Raw genomic sequence first — 16,265 nt, 5'->3', positions numbered from 1 at the left:
CTGGGCGTGCCAGTACCCGGTGGAGAAAGAGCCTGAGTTGATGTGTGAGGAGAAGCAGTGCCAACAAGATATAGTTGGTCTCACCACATACAGCTTGTGCTCAGGAACCAAACTCCTGGAGAGGGCCTGGACTCTCATACTCTTGAGTTGCCCAAAGGGCATTGGGCGGGAATGAGGACACTCACAAGTGCCTCAGTGTTGGAGTTCTCCCCAGTGAGCCAGACTTCCCTGCAAGTTGAAGGAGGTAGGTTCTGACTGTTGTTTGTTTGGAAGACTTGCTTATCACCTTGGCAGAGATTGTTAAGGTAATTAAAAAGCTTCCTAGTGGTAAGGTGCAGGGGATGGAGGAGATTCGCATGAGATTCGCCCTGAGATACTGAAGGCTCTGGACATCGTGAAGCTGTCTTGCATGGAGGTCAACGCAACACCTGTGGAGTGGCAGACCAGGATGGTGTTTCCCATTAAAAAGGGGAACTTGACAGTATTTTCCAACTATAGGGGATCGCCCTCCCTAGTTTCCTTGGGAAAGTTTACTTTAGGGTGTTGGAGAGGAGGCTCCGAACAATTGACAGACCTCAGATTCAGGGGGAGCAGTGTGGTCCCTCTCAGAGTTACTCAGGGGGGTTGTGGGAGTTTGACCATCCAGCCTGTTTGGGTTTTGTGGTCTTGAAGAAGGCTTATGATTGTGTACCAAAAGGAATTCTGTGGGAGATGCTGCAGGAGTGTGGGTTCCCAGCATTGCATTTGCGGGTTATTTAGTCCCTGTCCAAAGCAAGAGCTCATTCTTGGTACAAAGTCAAGGTCATTTACTAGGGATGTCCCGATCCGATCATGTGATCGGAAATCGGTTTCAGACTCGATCGGAATCGGACGTTTCATCCCAATCAGCGATCGGATATATAGCCTATCTATGTATGTATATTTATTCTTCTTCTTCTTTTTTTTTTTATCAGAACTATAATATTTCAAAACAAATGGGAAAAAATGACGGCTTAGTGTTAACTGTTATGTGGTGGTACTGTCAGACCGTCTCAACCATAGACATAATATACGCAGACGCCTCATAGACTGATGCTGCCTATTGGAGCTGACGTATCAGCGCAGCCGCCATCTTGGATGTGTCTCCAATGCCTCCACATTGCATTTATTTCGACTGAGGAAGATGTATATTCCCAACTACAATAATCGTAACTCCCCTAATTTTTATGTCTATGGTCTCAACTATACACAGAATCAAGGCATGCGGCATGACGTCACTTTGCTGCGTGCCGTAAAGCGGAGCAGAACATGGCAGCAGCTTGAAGCTGGGGGCACGAATGTCCGCGATGTGGAGGTATTTTAAAGGGGATGACAAAAACGTTGCGATTGCAAACTGTGAGATATGCAAACTTGGGATTTCAAGAGGTGGTAAGGACATTGCTAACATCATTGAGAACAGCAACAGGCTCAAACCTGACAAGGTAAAGATCTTGGTTTTTATCAAGAAAAACGTGCATTTCCTTCTGTGAAGCCAGAGGAGGAAAGTAAGAATTAGGAGTGCAGTTCCGAAAAGCACATTATTGGCCTTAAGTTATAACACTGTGGCACTTTTATTTGCTTATTTGTTTCCATGCCTGCAGGTATTTCAGGTTGAGCTGCTGCTGGTTTTTATATTGGACATCGTTGCACTAAACTACAATGTGAAGAATTTGTTTATTACTTGATTACTTTTTTGTTCAAGCTACCTCACAGAAGTGCTCTGTTTATAAGTGTCAAATGATAAAATAAGTGAAAATTAAAAATCAGGGACATCATTGATCTGTTTCTTCAGCCGTTCTTCATTTTTTTTAATGTACTGTAGAAGTATCGGATCGGGACTCGGTATCGCTATTTGAAAGAGAAACTTTGCCCCCAATCTGTGCTAAATGATATCAGCTGGGTTAGTCCTAACTTATGGCCTATTAAGGCTTCTCAATACCCAGGAGTCATACACGAAAGATTTAATGATGGGTAAAAGCAAATAGCTCTCCCAAGACCTTTGTAATGTAATTGTTGAAAAGCATTCTGATGGCATTGGTCGTAAGCACATTTCCAGAATTCCGAATGTTCCTGTGAGTGCTGTGGGGGCCATTATCCGGAAATGGAAAAAGCATAATTTTAGCATAAACCGGCCACTATCAGGTGCTCCACATAAGATTTCTGACAGTGGAGTCAAAAAATTAATCAGAAGCGTTCTCCAAGATTCAAGAACCAATTGAGAAAGATCAGAAAGATTTGGCATCAGTAGGCACTGTTGTTTTAAAGAAAACCATAAGCAATGCACATCCATACAAGCTCAATTCAGTTCAGTTTTATTTATTCAGCGCCATATTTCAACAAATGTCCTCTCAAGGCACTTCAATAACATAGTCCAATTCAAGCCAATTGGAGTTCAATTAATTTTAATCATAATCCAATTAATCAATTTAAAAAAACGAGGCAATAAATTGACAAAGTGTTCAAGTAGGAATTCCGACTCCTACTTTAAAGACGCCGAACAAGGTAAAATCAACGCGTCAATTACCCAGGTGATAAAGCTTTGGCTTGGCTTCTACATCTTCTATCAATGATGAATAATAAGCAGTTCTAGCTTTATGAAGGGCTTTTGTTATACATTATTAAACTATCTTTCCAGACTAGTTCAGACTCTTCTAAATTAGAGGAACGCCATTGTCTCTCCAGCTTTCTTGCAGTCTGCTTTAAAGCACGCAGCTGTGAATTATACCAAGGAGCCAACCTCTTCTGACTGATTATCTTCCTGTTCAGAGGGGCAACATTGTCCAGTGCTGTACGCATTGAAACTATAGTGCTGTCAACAAGAGAGTCAAGTGTTGGAGTAAAATTTAGGTAGTCGTCTTCTATCATATCTGCACATGGCAGTGAAAAAAAGGATGATGGAATTAACTCTTTAAATCTGGTTACAGCATCCTCTGATAGACACCTTCTATATGTAAATTTCTTCTCAGAAACTGTATAGTCAAGTAATGTAAACTCAAAGGTTATCAGAAAATGGTCAGATAAGACAGGGTTATGAGGGAACACTGTTAACTGTTCACTCTCAATGCCATAAGTCAGAACAAGATCAAGGGTGTGATTAAGGCAGTGAGTCGGTCTGTGAACACTCTGAGAAAATCCAATAGAGTCTAATGAAGAATGAAACTTAATACTTAGGCTGTCATTTCAACATCTACATGAATATGTTTATGTGTCAAATTCTCCCTGCTGTATATGGTCTTTAGAGCCAAGGTTGTCTGAATTGGAAGCTTGGCTCTGCACGGTTGTAAACCTGATAACTAGCCAGGCCCCTCTAGCCGGAAGTTGTCTTATGGAAACCTGGTTGCAGCAGAAGGATCATGTGATTTAAAATTTTACATTTATCGAACCACAGGCAGAGGAGGAGTGGCAGCTATCTTCAAATCAGGGTTACTAATCAGTCCTGGACACAAGATTAGTTTTAGCTCCTTTGAATCTTTGACTCACTACTTTGAGTCAAAGAAGAGGAAAAGTGAAACAAACCTGTTCTGTTTGTTGTTTTGTATCGTCCACCCATTATTCTGAGTTTCTGTCTGAATTCGCCAATTTCTTTTTACCTCAGTTAGTGCTGAGTACAGATAAAGTCATTGTAGTGGGTGACTTCAATATTCATGTAGATGTTGAAAACGACAGACCTAAATATTGACTTAATTAATTATGTTAGATTCAATTGGATTAGAGGGCAATCAGTCAGAAGAGGCTAGCTCCTTCGTATAATTCACAGCCATGTGTTTTAAAGCAGAAAGTTAGAAAGAAAATGACATTCCTCTAATAAAAATCTCAATTAGTCTTGAAAGATAGACTTATGATAAATAAGAAAGTCCTTCATAAGGTTAGAACTGCTTACTATTCACCATTGATTGAAGGGAATAAGAACAATCTCAGGTTTCTCTTCAGCACAGTAGCCAGGCTGACTAAAAAAAATAATCTAATTTATTTGTATAGCACATTTTATGTACAAAACAATTCAAAGTGCTTTACATGAAATAAAAGCATTGCAGCAGGGAGTGTAAGAAGCATTGAAATTACATAAAAGAATTTAAAGAGAAGAAACAAATAAAATAATTTAAATGAATTTAAAAACAAGCAACAGTCCAGATAAATTATAAGATATCTTGCAGATTTCATGCATAGACACATGAGAAAAGAAATGTTTTTAACCTGGATTCAAAAATGTCTACATTTGGGGAAAGTTTAATCTCCACTGGCAGTTTGTTCCACTTGTTGGCAGCATAACAGCTAAATGCTGCTTCTCCATGTTTAGTCTGGACTCTGGACTGGACCAGCTGACCTGAGTCCTTGGATCTAAGAGCTCTGCTGGGTTTATATTCTCTGAACATATCACAGATGTATTTTGGGCCTAAACCGTTCTGGGATTTGTAAACCATCAGCAGGCTTATAAAATCTATTCTGTGACTGACTGGAAGCCAGAGTAAAGATTTTAAAGCTGGTGTGATGTGTTCAGATCTCTTAGTCCGGGTTAAAACTCTAGCAGCAGCGTTCTGGATGAGCTGCAGATGTTTAATGCTCTTTTTGGGAAGTCCAGTTAAAAGAGCGTTACAGTAATCAAGTCTACTGCAGATGAATGCATGGATGAGTTTCTCCTGTTTTTTTGGGGAGAGGAAACATTTAATTCTGTTGATGTTTCTGAGGTGGTAAAAAGCTGCCTTGGTGACAGCTTTGATGTGGCTGCTGAAAGTCAGATCCGAGTCTATCAACACCAGTGTTGGTCAAGTTACTTTTAAAAAGTAATTAGTTACAGTTACTAGTTACTGTTCCCAAAAAGTAATTGAGTTAGTAACTCAGTTACCACATTGTAAAAGTAATTAGTTACTCAGCAAAGTAACTGTGGCATTGTTTCTTTATGTTCTATAACGCTGTTACTATCTATAACATCTTTAAAATCAAATATGTTTATATTAACTGATTGAAGAATAAAAACACTATATACAGTAGTTTAGAACATTCGGTATTTATTTGAACTCAATAGATTGCAGCCTGCCATATGATGCATAGAACTAAAAACATAAATATTGAATATGAAATGGTGATGGTGGTCACCTGTTTCTGACCCGAAAAATGGAGTGTTGTTTGTTTTCGAGTGGCTCCGTCTCCTTCGCTGGGGCTCACGCTAGCTGCATTTGGGCTTGGGGTTGGGTTAGCAGCTGCAGAAGCAAGTGCTTCATATTCGAATGGGTTGATGTAAGGTGCTTCATTAGATTTGAGTTACTTGAGGCAGACGTGGATAAAGTTTTTTTCCCTGGGCATAGCGTGCATGTTACATACAAATTCTTGCCTTTTATCTACATGAGTGAGAAGTAGTGCCGGTACTTCCAGTTAGAGAACGCTACTTTTGAACTTCCCTGGCTCGTCGCCATTGTCGCTGTCTTGTGTGTGTTTAGTCGTAGTAGTCAGCGCGCGCAGTGAGACAGCGTGAGCAGGTCATCCGCCCACACAGCCAATCATCATTGCATTTGCAATGGTGTCATCATCCCCACCCCTGCACTCTCCAGGCAGCATGCAGCTGATGTGTAGCCGAAAGCCTACAACCAAATTGTAATAACACGCCACTTTATATTCTCAGTAACGATAACGGCATTGTAACGATGGGAAAAGTAATTAATTAGATTACTCCGTTACTGGAAAAATAACGCCGTTAGTAACGCCGTTATACTCAAACGCCGTTATACTTAAACGCCGTTACTCCCAACACTGATCAACACTCCAAGGTTACGAACTTGGTGAATGATTGTAAGGGCCCGAGATATTTACCAACGCTGACCCTCTTCTCTGTACTACCAAACAGAATAGTAAGTGGCCTTTAAGCCACTCCTAAAGAATAGAACTCTAGACGCCTCTATCATGAACAACTACAGACTAGTGTTCTCAACGGGCCTGAAAATTACAACCCGACCCGACCCGGCCCGTGGCTTTCAAAGCCCGAGCCCGATGTAACCCGACACATCAATATGAATTATCTACCCGAACCCGGCCTGCGGCCCGACGCCGGGGGTCAAGTTTTCCCATGTTATCCTATGGAGACTGACGGGCTGTGGGTCGTTACAGCACTTATGTGCAGTGGCGGTGGCCGAATGCCCACAGCTGGCGGCTCAGGCTGGACGTCCCTGTTTTTTTTAACTTCCTCAGTTCTCAGTTGGTTCTCAGTTCCTCTCCACACCCGACTCCACTCTATCTGTCACAGCTGCAGTCGGTCACTAATCAGCTCCCCACAGTATTTAAGCTCCCTGGTTTCTCATAGTCTTTATCAGATCCTCGCCATGGCGACTCATAGTTTCTCTCCATTGTAATTTCATGTTCATGTTTATAGTTGTGTCAAATTTTTGTTATTTCTTAGGTTTCTGTTTCTCATTTTAGTTGTATGGTGTTCCGGCTTGTTAACCTGCCTTTTATCATAGTTTGAAAATAAATCAAGTTTGGTTCTTCTACGTCTGGGTCTCTTTGCTCAAGCTGCTGCCCCCGCGACCCGATCCCCGGACCAGCGGAAGATAATGGATGGATGGATGGATGGATGGATGGTTCTTCTACCTCCTGCCTAATCCGTGTCTGCCTTTCGGTTCTCTCATCACCTTCACCATTAATCTCGACAGTAAACTCGAAATTTAGCACTTGTCTACCAGATCCCTATTCAAATGGCAATGTACACATAGTGATATCAGTTGTGTGTCTTTCCAATAAGGAAAAGAAAACTGTGTGAGTGGGTACCTGGGAGTTATTCTTGAGCAGTTTGATTCGTTTGGTGGAGATGAAGAGATCCGCCTCTATCATTGGCTGAGACTCACCCTCAAGGACCTACACAACCAGATTGACAAAGTTTTATTAAACACCCATTCTTACAACATGCAGACAGAGATTAATGCTTTGATGTTTAAACCTAAAGTGAAATAAACTAAATATGGACTAAAATATGTGTTGCAAGTAGCTGTAGATGAATTTAAGTAGCTATCTAACTAGTTTATTACACTTAAATTTCTCACTTTCAGAGTTTCAGAATTATATTGTGTCAGGTGACTTCAGACAAATGCTTACGTGCGTCTATGGCTTTCCATCTTAATGTAAAATGTCATCATGTGAATGTTATTTTACATGTTATTAAATGTTAGCTTTGTCCCCTGTGCATGTGACTCTAGTAACCTGCAGGCGTGCACTGTGGTCAAGTTGTAAACAATGCCTAAAGCGTGCTGGTTTGACAAGTTTGACAGTTGCCCCCTTTTCGAAACCACATTAATTTAGTAATAGTGTGTTTGGTTCTGGTTCAGCATTGTGTCGATCTGTATTTGATTAGATTAGATTCAACTTTATTGTCATTGAACACAGTAACAAGTACTTGAACAACAAAATGCAGCGTGCGTGTGTGTGTGTGTGTCTGATTTGCTGGCAGTTAGGGTCTACACAACTTTGTTGGTGACTGCTGAATGCAAAAGTTTGTGTGGTACATGATGTGCCCAATGAACTGTAAAATGGTGTAAAATTTAGTTTATCATCAACTACAGACTGCAGGCATTTAGTTGAACAAGCAAGACACTGTGAGGATTGTAAAACTTCTGTTAACTGAAGCAGGCGCATGCGCTGGGTTCCCTTTACACCCTGGAGAAAATGTTGACAACCCCCCCCCCCCGGAGGTGCTGTGGTCCCAACTAGACGAAACACTGATGAAAGGAGATTCCCACCTGATGACCCCAATGACATGTTGATCAGCACTGCTCACTGATCTATATAGGGAGTATAGGGAATCATTCACCGAGTCTGGTACATTTTTTTTTTTTTTTTAGTTTCTTGTGTTTACCTTAAATAATCAGAGCTTCCATCCCGACAAAGGCAGTAAATTCTTATCTCCTTGATCCATCCTGGAATATCTTAAATCGCTTTAATCCCATCTTTTATTCTGGGCTTTCTCAAACAATCTCCCATAAAGTTTCTTCAAGTCCAGTTCATGTACTTCCAACTAAGTTTTTACTTGGAGTGTTCTGGACTATTTTAAAGTTGCTTGTATGCAACATCTTTTTAAAAAAAAAAACCTGGGCTGGACCCTTCCTTTCTTCATAATTAAAGATCAATCTCTTAAACTCCCTTTTTTTTTTTTTTTAAAGAAAATCATAGAAAAGTGTGTCCACGCAGTTATCTTTAACTGCTGACAACATTTTTGGGAAGTTTAAGTCTGGTTTGAAGTAGACATCACTGAAACCACCCATCTCAAGGTAACTACTGACCTTAAACAACTGCTATTGATTGTATGTGCTCTGTCATGGTTCTTTTGGACCTTAGCGCCGCTTTTGACACAGTTGATTGCTACATCCGTCCTCATAAGCCGCATTCGGACAGAGCCGTTCTAAGAACGCCGTTCTAAGAACGCCGTTCTAAGAACGGGCCACCTCGAATTTCGTTCCGATAACTGTCCTTCCCCAGGGGAACTGTTTCATTTTGCATTCGCACATTAGTCGGGACCACGTCGGGACTGATGCGACGCAATCGTCTGCGTCAGTGACGTGTTACTTTAGCGCCACATTCAACAACAAAACCAAAAAAAACGAAACCCGCGAAAAGTAAGGAGAGAAGAAAAAAACACCTCCAAGAAGCTAATATGGAGAGCGGGGAGGCCACTGTGTTCATGGTCTGCATGATGGTGATATTAATCATGGACGATCACATCAGGCGTCTAACATGGAGGCTGGAAGAGCTCACAGAGAGAGTCAGGAGACGAAGGATGGAGTGCAGGCCATACTTCTTCGTTTCATGAAGGAAGGAGAGCAGAGCGCCGCAGACAAAGGAGACCACGTGTGAGTTTAACTTATCAAACACCCGCAGGTTGTGTCCGTGTCGTATGAGGAAACATTTCAGCCGTGACAACATGACAAGGGGCGTAGCAACCAACCACCAAACACCTACGTCAGATGTGTTCCTATAGAACCCAGAACAGACCCAGCTGAGGAGAAGGAGCTAAAATGGTTCCAGGAACTGAGGGCCGTGGTCCCGAGTTCCTGTATGTCCGAATGCGGGAAAAAACGGCCCCGTTCCTGAAAAGGTAATAGGAACTGCCAAAGGTTCCTACAGTGGGAATGCGGCTATAGACTAAAGGTACTGGGTAGGATTATCAGGTACAGCATTACAATAGTTCTCGTCCTACTTGTCAAAAATATTTTTTTTCCATTTCAGTCAGTAACTACTGGTCTAGTGGTCTCTGTAAAATATGATGTTCCTGAGGGGAGCACTTTTAGGAGCTTGGTCACATTATCCAGACATTTTTCACTGTTATGATGACAGAGTTGGATTACCAGTTAGAGACTCTGATCGTGGTACGCAGAGTTCATTACACGACTGCCTACAAGACATCAAAAACTTGTAAACTCCACGCAGAAAGGCCCCAGCCGGGATTCAAACCAGGAACCTCTGCTGTGAAGTGACAGTGCTAACCACCACACCACCGTGCAGCCCTGTTTAGAAACTGCTAGTAAGACAGACAGATGCACAACCATAAATGAAAAACATAGAGTATATATACATGTCTAACTTGTTTACTTCAAAGCCTTATGTACATACGTTGGCGGGTGAACTATATGTTTTCACCTTGATGCGGCTAACTGCTTCCTGTGCTTGTATCATACGGATGCTCTTGGACGGTGCCTTTTCAGACAACAGCTGAGTGGACCCCAGGTAGTTGGCTGCAAAGATGATCCCATCAATTAGATCCTCTGGGTCACAGGGTCCAGGCACTGAAAAGATGCATGATTAAATGTCAATACATGACACCCGCTTTTGAACGAATATAATAAGCTGCACTAATCACTGTTAATAAGTGAAATTAATGTAGGAAAGTGTGAACAGGCCGAATGTCTCAGATTCACACCAAGATCTTGGCCCCTTTTGGTGAAACTTAATAACATGCCCATGTGAGTGAAATGTTTACGTGAGTGACCTTTCTGAAGTCAGGTTTATCAGCACCAAGAGGAGACAACACCGGAGACATACAGGACAACGAAGACCCAGACAGCTGTTAACTTCTCCCAAGTAGAATGGTGTTAAAGTAATACTATAGAAGTTCGTGAAACTAAAACTCTGTGCTTCTCACTCGTCTTGAATCCTGGCCTGAAACCGCCTTGGAGCACCCAGGGGCATGATTGTGGCCTCTTCAGCAGGACAATACATTTGTGTAAGGTTGTATATATACAGCACTTACACAGATTTGCTTTTATGACAGCGGTGTTATATCTCATAACTGTAGGGAGAACAAAAGAATTCGGCAAATTCTCTAGAATTACTTTAAATTTGAGTTAGTCAGTAGTTGACAAAATAACTGGGATCCTGTTACAAGATCTTTATCATCAGGTTTTATCTTCACCCTTCATCAAAAATATATTTCATCTTCTCCCTGTGAGGAATCCTGGATTGACAGTTGCCCTTGCTGTGGATGGTGATAGGATTTGATGATAGAACAAACTTTTCAAATAAGATTTTTTTCTGAGAACACAGGTCTTTTAAACATTTTTCTCTGCTCATTTGGATGCTGTGAGGCTGAAATGATTTCTGATGATGACTCGGGCACTTTTAATAATCTGTTATGATGCAGAACCATGTCAGTTGAAAATTTGAGAGCTTGAGATTGCGCTTTCCAAAGCCTAAGTAATGTCCAAAAAAACATCCCAAACCAGATGAGTCGAGGAGATGCCTAAGATGCAGAGCAGGAAAAATGAAGAGAAAGGAGGAGGAAATTCGAAGCATTGTTTTCATTGATCATCATGGAAAATATGAGATTACAGATCATATAATGAAGAAGCTCGGAGCTCAGACTAGGTCATAGCAAGAATATCAGGAAGACAATATTATTTGTTTCACCAAGACATGGCTGCATTTAAGCCTTGACATCTCTCTACCTGGCTTTGAGACTTCAAACAGAGGAGGGAGCATAATGCTTGGTTTTTGTTTTTTTCACTGTCTGCATATATATCTATGGTTGGTGCCAAAGTCTGGCAAGAAACAATTTTTCTTATATATGCAATTTTATCTTGCAATCTTTCTTGTGTATAAGTGCAAGTGATGGTGTGTGTGTGTCCTTCACCACTTCATTTAGTCAGAGAGGACTAGAATTGCCGATAGTGGAACACAAAAGGACAAGACAATAGACAGAAAACAGACAATGACAGGTGTGTGTGTGTAAGGTGTACTGTGGTGCATATCGATGAATGTGTGGAAGTTTGTCTTGTGGTCTGTAAGTAACCCCCGTATCCAGCAGAAATAAAGCCTTCCAGCAGTCAGACATAAAGCAGTGATATTGACCTTAAACGCTTACTCAGCATCAACCAGTAACCACAGCCAGTGACAGGCTGGATCACAGCTGGTGCTGGTGTGTTGGGCCAGAGCCATGCACCTCCACCAGTGCCCTGGATTGCCCCCCAGTCCCAGCAGAACCTGTGCATCCCAGCTAGACCCTGCCAGCAATAGAGCCAGCCAGGGTATGAGCCCCCCCAACCCCAGGGGCAACAGGAAAAAGGACCAGCCCAGAATCCAGGAAAGGCACGAGCCAGGACATCCTGAGTAAACCAGCGGCCCAGTGGGCATTGTACGGAGGGTAGGGGGAAGGTAGCACCCCGGTCCCCCACACCCACATTGCACCCCCTGCTGAGGGCAAGGCGCACAAGGAGCACACAGCTTGTTAATGACAGATTACAGTGTCACTGTGAAGGAGAGGATCTACGTCTGGGAATCTGAATCTTCTGGGCTGCGGCACCATACTGACAGGCAGCACGTTCACGTACCTCTGTCTGTTTGTTGTGTGTTTGGTGCGATTGATGATGTGTATACAAGCGAGGAAACTTGTATATTCATGGGAAGATCTCCTAGCGGGACACCACGGGAGGGGAGTCAAACTAAAGGCTAAGCTAAGAGCTGCAAGATGGAAATACAAGCCTTTCCAACCATCGGTGCCCATGGGAAATGTCAACTCACTGTCTAACAAGTGTGACGAGTTGGAGGCACTGGCGAAGAATCAGCGGGCGAATCCTGAGTGTAGTTTCATGTGTTTCAAAAAGACCTGGTGTTGTAAAGTTCACAGCGGTATGAGCGGATAGAGACGCGAAGGCAAGTGGGAAGACCAAAGGTGGGGGGCTGATTTTATATGTGAACAACAGATGGCGTCACCCCGGACATATTACAGGTAAGGAGAAGATCTGCTGTCAGGATGTTAAACTTTTGGCAGTTGGACTGAGATCATATTATGCTCCGAGGGAGTTTTCCCACATTGTCGCCATAATTATTTACATTCCACCGCAGGCAGGGGCTGCGTACCTATCACATACCTGATCCTCCTCAGGTCCCTTTGTACAGGGATGTCCCTTTATCCCTGTACAAAGGGACATCCCCCTTTGTCCTTCACAGTGGATGAGGTGAGGGGGGAGCTTCAGAGGCTGTGTCCTGGAAAGGCAGCAGGTCCGGATGGCATGTGTCCAAAACTGCTGAAAGATTGTGTCAGTCAGCTGGCTGAGCCTCTTCAAAGGATTTTTAACCTGAGTCTGTCCATGATGTCATGTCTCATTCCAGTACCCAAAGTCGGACGACCGGCAGAGATAAATGGCTACAGACCAGTGGTACCCACATCTCACATTATGAAGACCTTGGAAAGACTACTCCTCCGCTGGCTCTTATTTCTTTGGAGACTAAGGTTGTTTGACGTGTGCAGGGAAATGCTGCATTTGTTTTATCAGTCGGTGGTTGCGAGCACCATTTTCTTTTCTCCTTTCTGCTGGGAAGGCAGCATAAAAGACAAGGGCAAAAAAAGACTGGATAAGCTCATTAAAAAGGCAGGCTCAGTTTTGAGCTCCAAAAGCTTGGATGCAATGGAAAAGGTGGTGGAGAGGGGCACAAGGGCTAAAGTTCAGGCCATTCTGGACAACAAAAGACAAACAAAAATCCTCTGCACAGCATTTTCGCTGGGCAGAAAAGCGGCAGGAGGCTCATCTCGCTATGTTGCCGAACAGAACGGTTCAGGAGGTCTTTTGTCCCTACAGCCATCAGGCTTGTTAATAACCTAATAACCTTTAATTCACTACAGTATTTATTTACTCATTTATTATTCAGTTTGACACACTAATTTTGGGTTCTTACCACATCTACTCTGTCCATCGTTTTCATGCTGTTATAATCACTGATTCTGTTGATCGTATTTTATTTTATTTTACTTGGTTTTACATACACTTTTAATGTTGAATGTTTTTATGGGTGGATGTTTGTATGGACGAGCTTAGGAGGCAACTGGGGATAAATAAAGTAATCTATCAACTGAGTTTCCATCCATCCATCCACTGTCTTCCGCTTATCTGAGGTCGGGTCGTGGTGGTAACAGCTTCAGGAGTGAAACCAAGACATCCCTCCCCCCAGCGACATTCTCCAGCTCCTCCTGGGTGATCCTGAGGCATTCTCAGGCCAGAAGGGATATATATTCACTCCAGTGAGTTCTGGGTTGGCCCCGGGTTCTAGGTACACTTGTGGACCAACTTGTGCTTGAACATGGTGTTTGTATTGAACGATCTATGACTAGCACAGAAGTCCAAAACCAAAACACACCTCAGGTTCAGATGAGTTCCCCCCAGTCACGCCTCTTCAGGTCACTCCATCATTGCCCACATCGATGTCCCCCAGGAGAACAATGGAATCCTAAGGTGGCACCCTCTCCAGGACCCCACCCAGAGACTCCAAGAAGGCTGAGTAATCTGAGCTGCTGTTTAGTTCATATGCAGAAACAGTAAGAACCTTCTCTCTTTCAACTTGAAGCGAGGTGAACCTTTCACTCACTGGGGAGAACTCCAAAACTGAGGCACTCAGACAGGGGTTTGTGGAGTTTGGCCACCAGCTGTAGAGACTAAACCTGAACAAGACTGTAGGTCGAGATGATGTCAAACCCTGGGTCACGAAGGCCTTCACTGAACAGCTATGTGGGATTCTATAGCATCTCAGTTCAATACAATTCAGTTTATTCTTTGACCCAAAAGATTCCCAATTTGTGGGCAGGAATACGCCACAGGAAATGTGGCTTACTTACTTACTATCATACTCTCTCACAAACACAACTATAGTCACGCACACTTACTATGAGGAAGAGGGCCGTGTATTGGGCTTACTTCCCACGGATACTATCAGATCCCATTAGACTGGTATCTGGAGAGTTTATAGGTCAGGGAAACACCACATGCTTTTTACCCTTCCTTTTTTTTGCAAGACTCAGTGGCTTTAATGTTATGACTGATTGGGGTAATTCTATGTAAAAAAGGTCCTTGGTTATGGTTAAGTAGTTAAAGTATTTAGTTGAGATTTAGTACTTTACTCTGGCTCATGATAAATTGATAAACAGACTAGTCACCATCTTCTAGTCTCTCATAGCCTGTATTTTTTTTTTCTTTTGAGCTAAAAAAAGAAACACTTGAAGTCATCCATGAACTGTCACAGCTGCTGGTGGAGCTGCTGTCTGATCAGCTAAACCAGCAGCATGACTGCATTAACTAACTTCCTTTTTATAGTGCCAACATGTACGTTTCCCTTCTTAACTGTACCTGGAACATACAGTACTTTCACTTTAATTCTGGAACAGTGACTTGTCCCTTCTTATGGAAAACCATCCACACTCACCTTCTACATATATAGGAAATGATGCAAGGCCTCTCCTGGACTGTTCATAAAAAGAACAAAAGAATAAAAAGTACATTAATATTTTTTTTTTAAATGTAACTTTATCAGGTGCAAAAATCACAATGAGATTCAAAAGATTTTGATTGAGAATAAAATGTTAAACCTTCAACCCACCTCTTTACAGGGAGGGGAAACTTCAAAGCTGTCACCATCCAGTAGAAGTTTGCTGGACGACTCTGCTCTTGAAGGAGAGGGGGGGTCTGAGCAAGGGGACTGCGGAAAGAGAAGAAGGAGTCAGAATAAAAGAAACAATTTAAATTCTTTATCCTGAGCCAAGCACAAATTAAATGCAAATGTAAAGTGTTACAGACTAAAAGTACTGCGGTTCCATGGCAGCCTAATGGTTAAGGTACATGCCATAAAACTCCATCTACCATTTGACAAGACAAACTAATAGGGTATTACCTCAGGGATTTCTTAATGCATTTATATCTGGTATTATCTTTTTATGGTTTATCCTTTATAGGTTAGTGGGGAAGGGGTCTGGATAAAGGCAGGATCTGGGTAGATCAATAGTCCATCACAGGGGCCAAAACAGTTTATTTGATGATTTCTAACTTATCCTATGTATGGTTGTGTGCACATGACCATTACATGGACAGCATTTATATAGCAGTTAGCTAGTGTTAGAGGTTGTGGGCTTTTGGACTTTGGTTTTTCTTTTTTTGCTTTCTCTGTGTTAAATCATGGGTTTTAATATGATTTTTGTGTCAAGTTTTAATTAGTATTTTTGTTTCTTGTTCCTCTCATGTTTGTCTTTGTCATCAGTCTTGTCTTGATTCAATTTCTTATTTCTATTTTCCTCCCATAGATTTCCTCAGTTCCCTCCTGTTCTGGTCATAAACTCCATGTCACCTGTCTCAACCCATCCTCAGCCGCTTTCACTCACTAATCTAGTCACCTACAGTATTTAACCTCTATTTTCTCACAGTCATTGTCAGATCCTCACCATTACCACCTTGTGTTTTCCCTTTCAGTTATTGTTCATAGTCATAGTTAGATTTTGTTGCTCAGTTTAGGTTTATGGTGTTCCGGCTTGGCTGGGCTTTTTGTTACAGTTTCAAAAGAAAATCAAGTCACGTTCTTCAACAACCTCCAGTCTGAACCCAATGTTTGCATTTGGGTCCTCACTTCACCACTAACCTTGACATGAAGATCTGACCAACTTGGACCAAAGGGGCCTGCCTTTGCAGGAAGATCTCCAAGTGGTACTTGGACCTATTAAAGCCTTTTATGACAGTGTGGCTGGATGCATTTGACCTTAGGTGAGACTGTGAGTGGCAGGTGAACTTGGAAATGTGCTGTGTTCAAGCCTTTGGCTCCTCTCCTCTCCAGCCACAGCAGAGCTGGAGGAGAAAGATAGGGTTGAGCACCATGCAGTACTCACAGAGATTTTTAATGTGGAGCCTGTTACTTTTGCCCCTGTGTTTGGTCGTCCAGTCACATCTCTCTCTGCTTCACCAGTGATAGCTCTGCCTGTCTCTTCTTATGCTGTGCAGCCGGGAGTAGCCACCATGGAGGTC

The 16,265-nt window shown here is 42.4% G+C and overlaps 1 protein-coding gene across 1 annotated transcript in view; it reads right to left on the bottom strand.

Annotated features, from left to right (window-relative positions):
• The window catches only part of LOC142383031 (amyloid-beta A4 precursor protein-binding family A member 1-like), a 30,664-nt gene extending 14,987 nt beyond the window's left edge, over window positions 1-15,677 (bottom strand). The window contains exons 1-5 of the mRNA XM_075469148.1: window positions 15,672-15,677; window positions 14,857-14,955; window positions 14,683-14,722; window positions 9,607-9,779; window positions 6,775-6,861 (exon numbers count right to left, since the gene is read on the bottom strand). Coding sequence (XP_075325263.1) covers window positions 6,775-6,861; window positions 9,607-9,779; window positions 14,683-14,722; window positions 14,857-14,955; window positions 15,672-15,677 — 405 coding nt within the window. The remainder of the gene's footprint in view (window positions 1-6,774; window positions 6,862-9,606; window positions 9,780-14,682; window positions 14,723-14,856; window positions 14,956-15,671) is intronic.
• Between the last annotated feature and the right edge of the window lie 588 nt (window positions 15,678-16,265).

Source organism: Odontesthes bonariensis, chromosome 6, assembly GCF_027942865.1.
Source record: "Odontesthes bonariensis isolate fOdoBon6 chromosome 6, fOdoBon6.hap1, whole genome shotgun sequence".
NCBI lineage: Eukaryota > Metazoa > Chordata > Actinopteri > Atheriniformes > Atherinopsidae > Odontesthes > Odontesthes bonariensis.
Note: the sequence above shows the minus strand (reverse complement) of the source record. Positions and strands in the feature narration are given on the sequence as shown.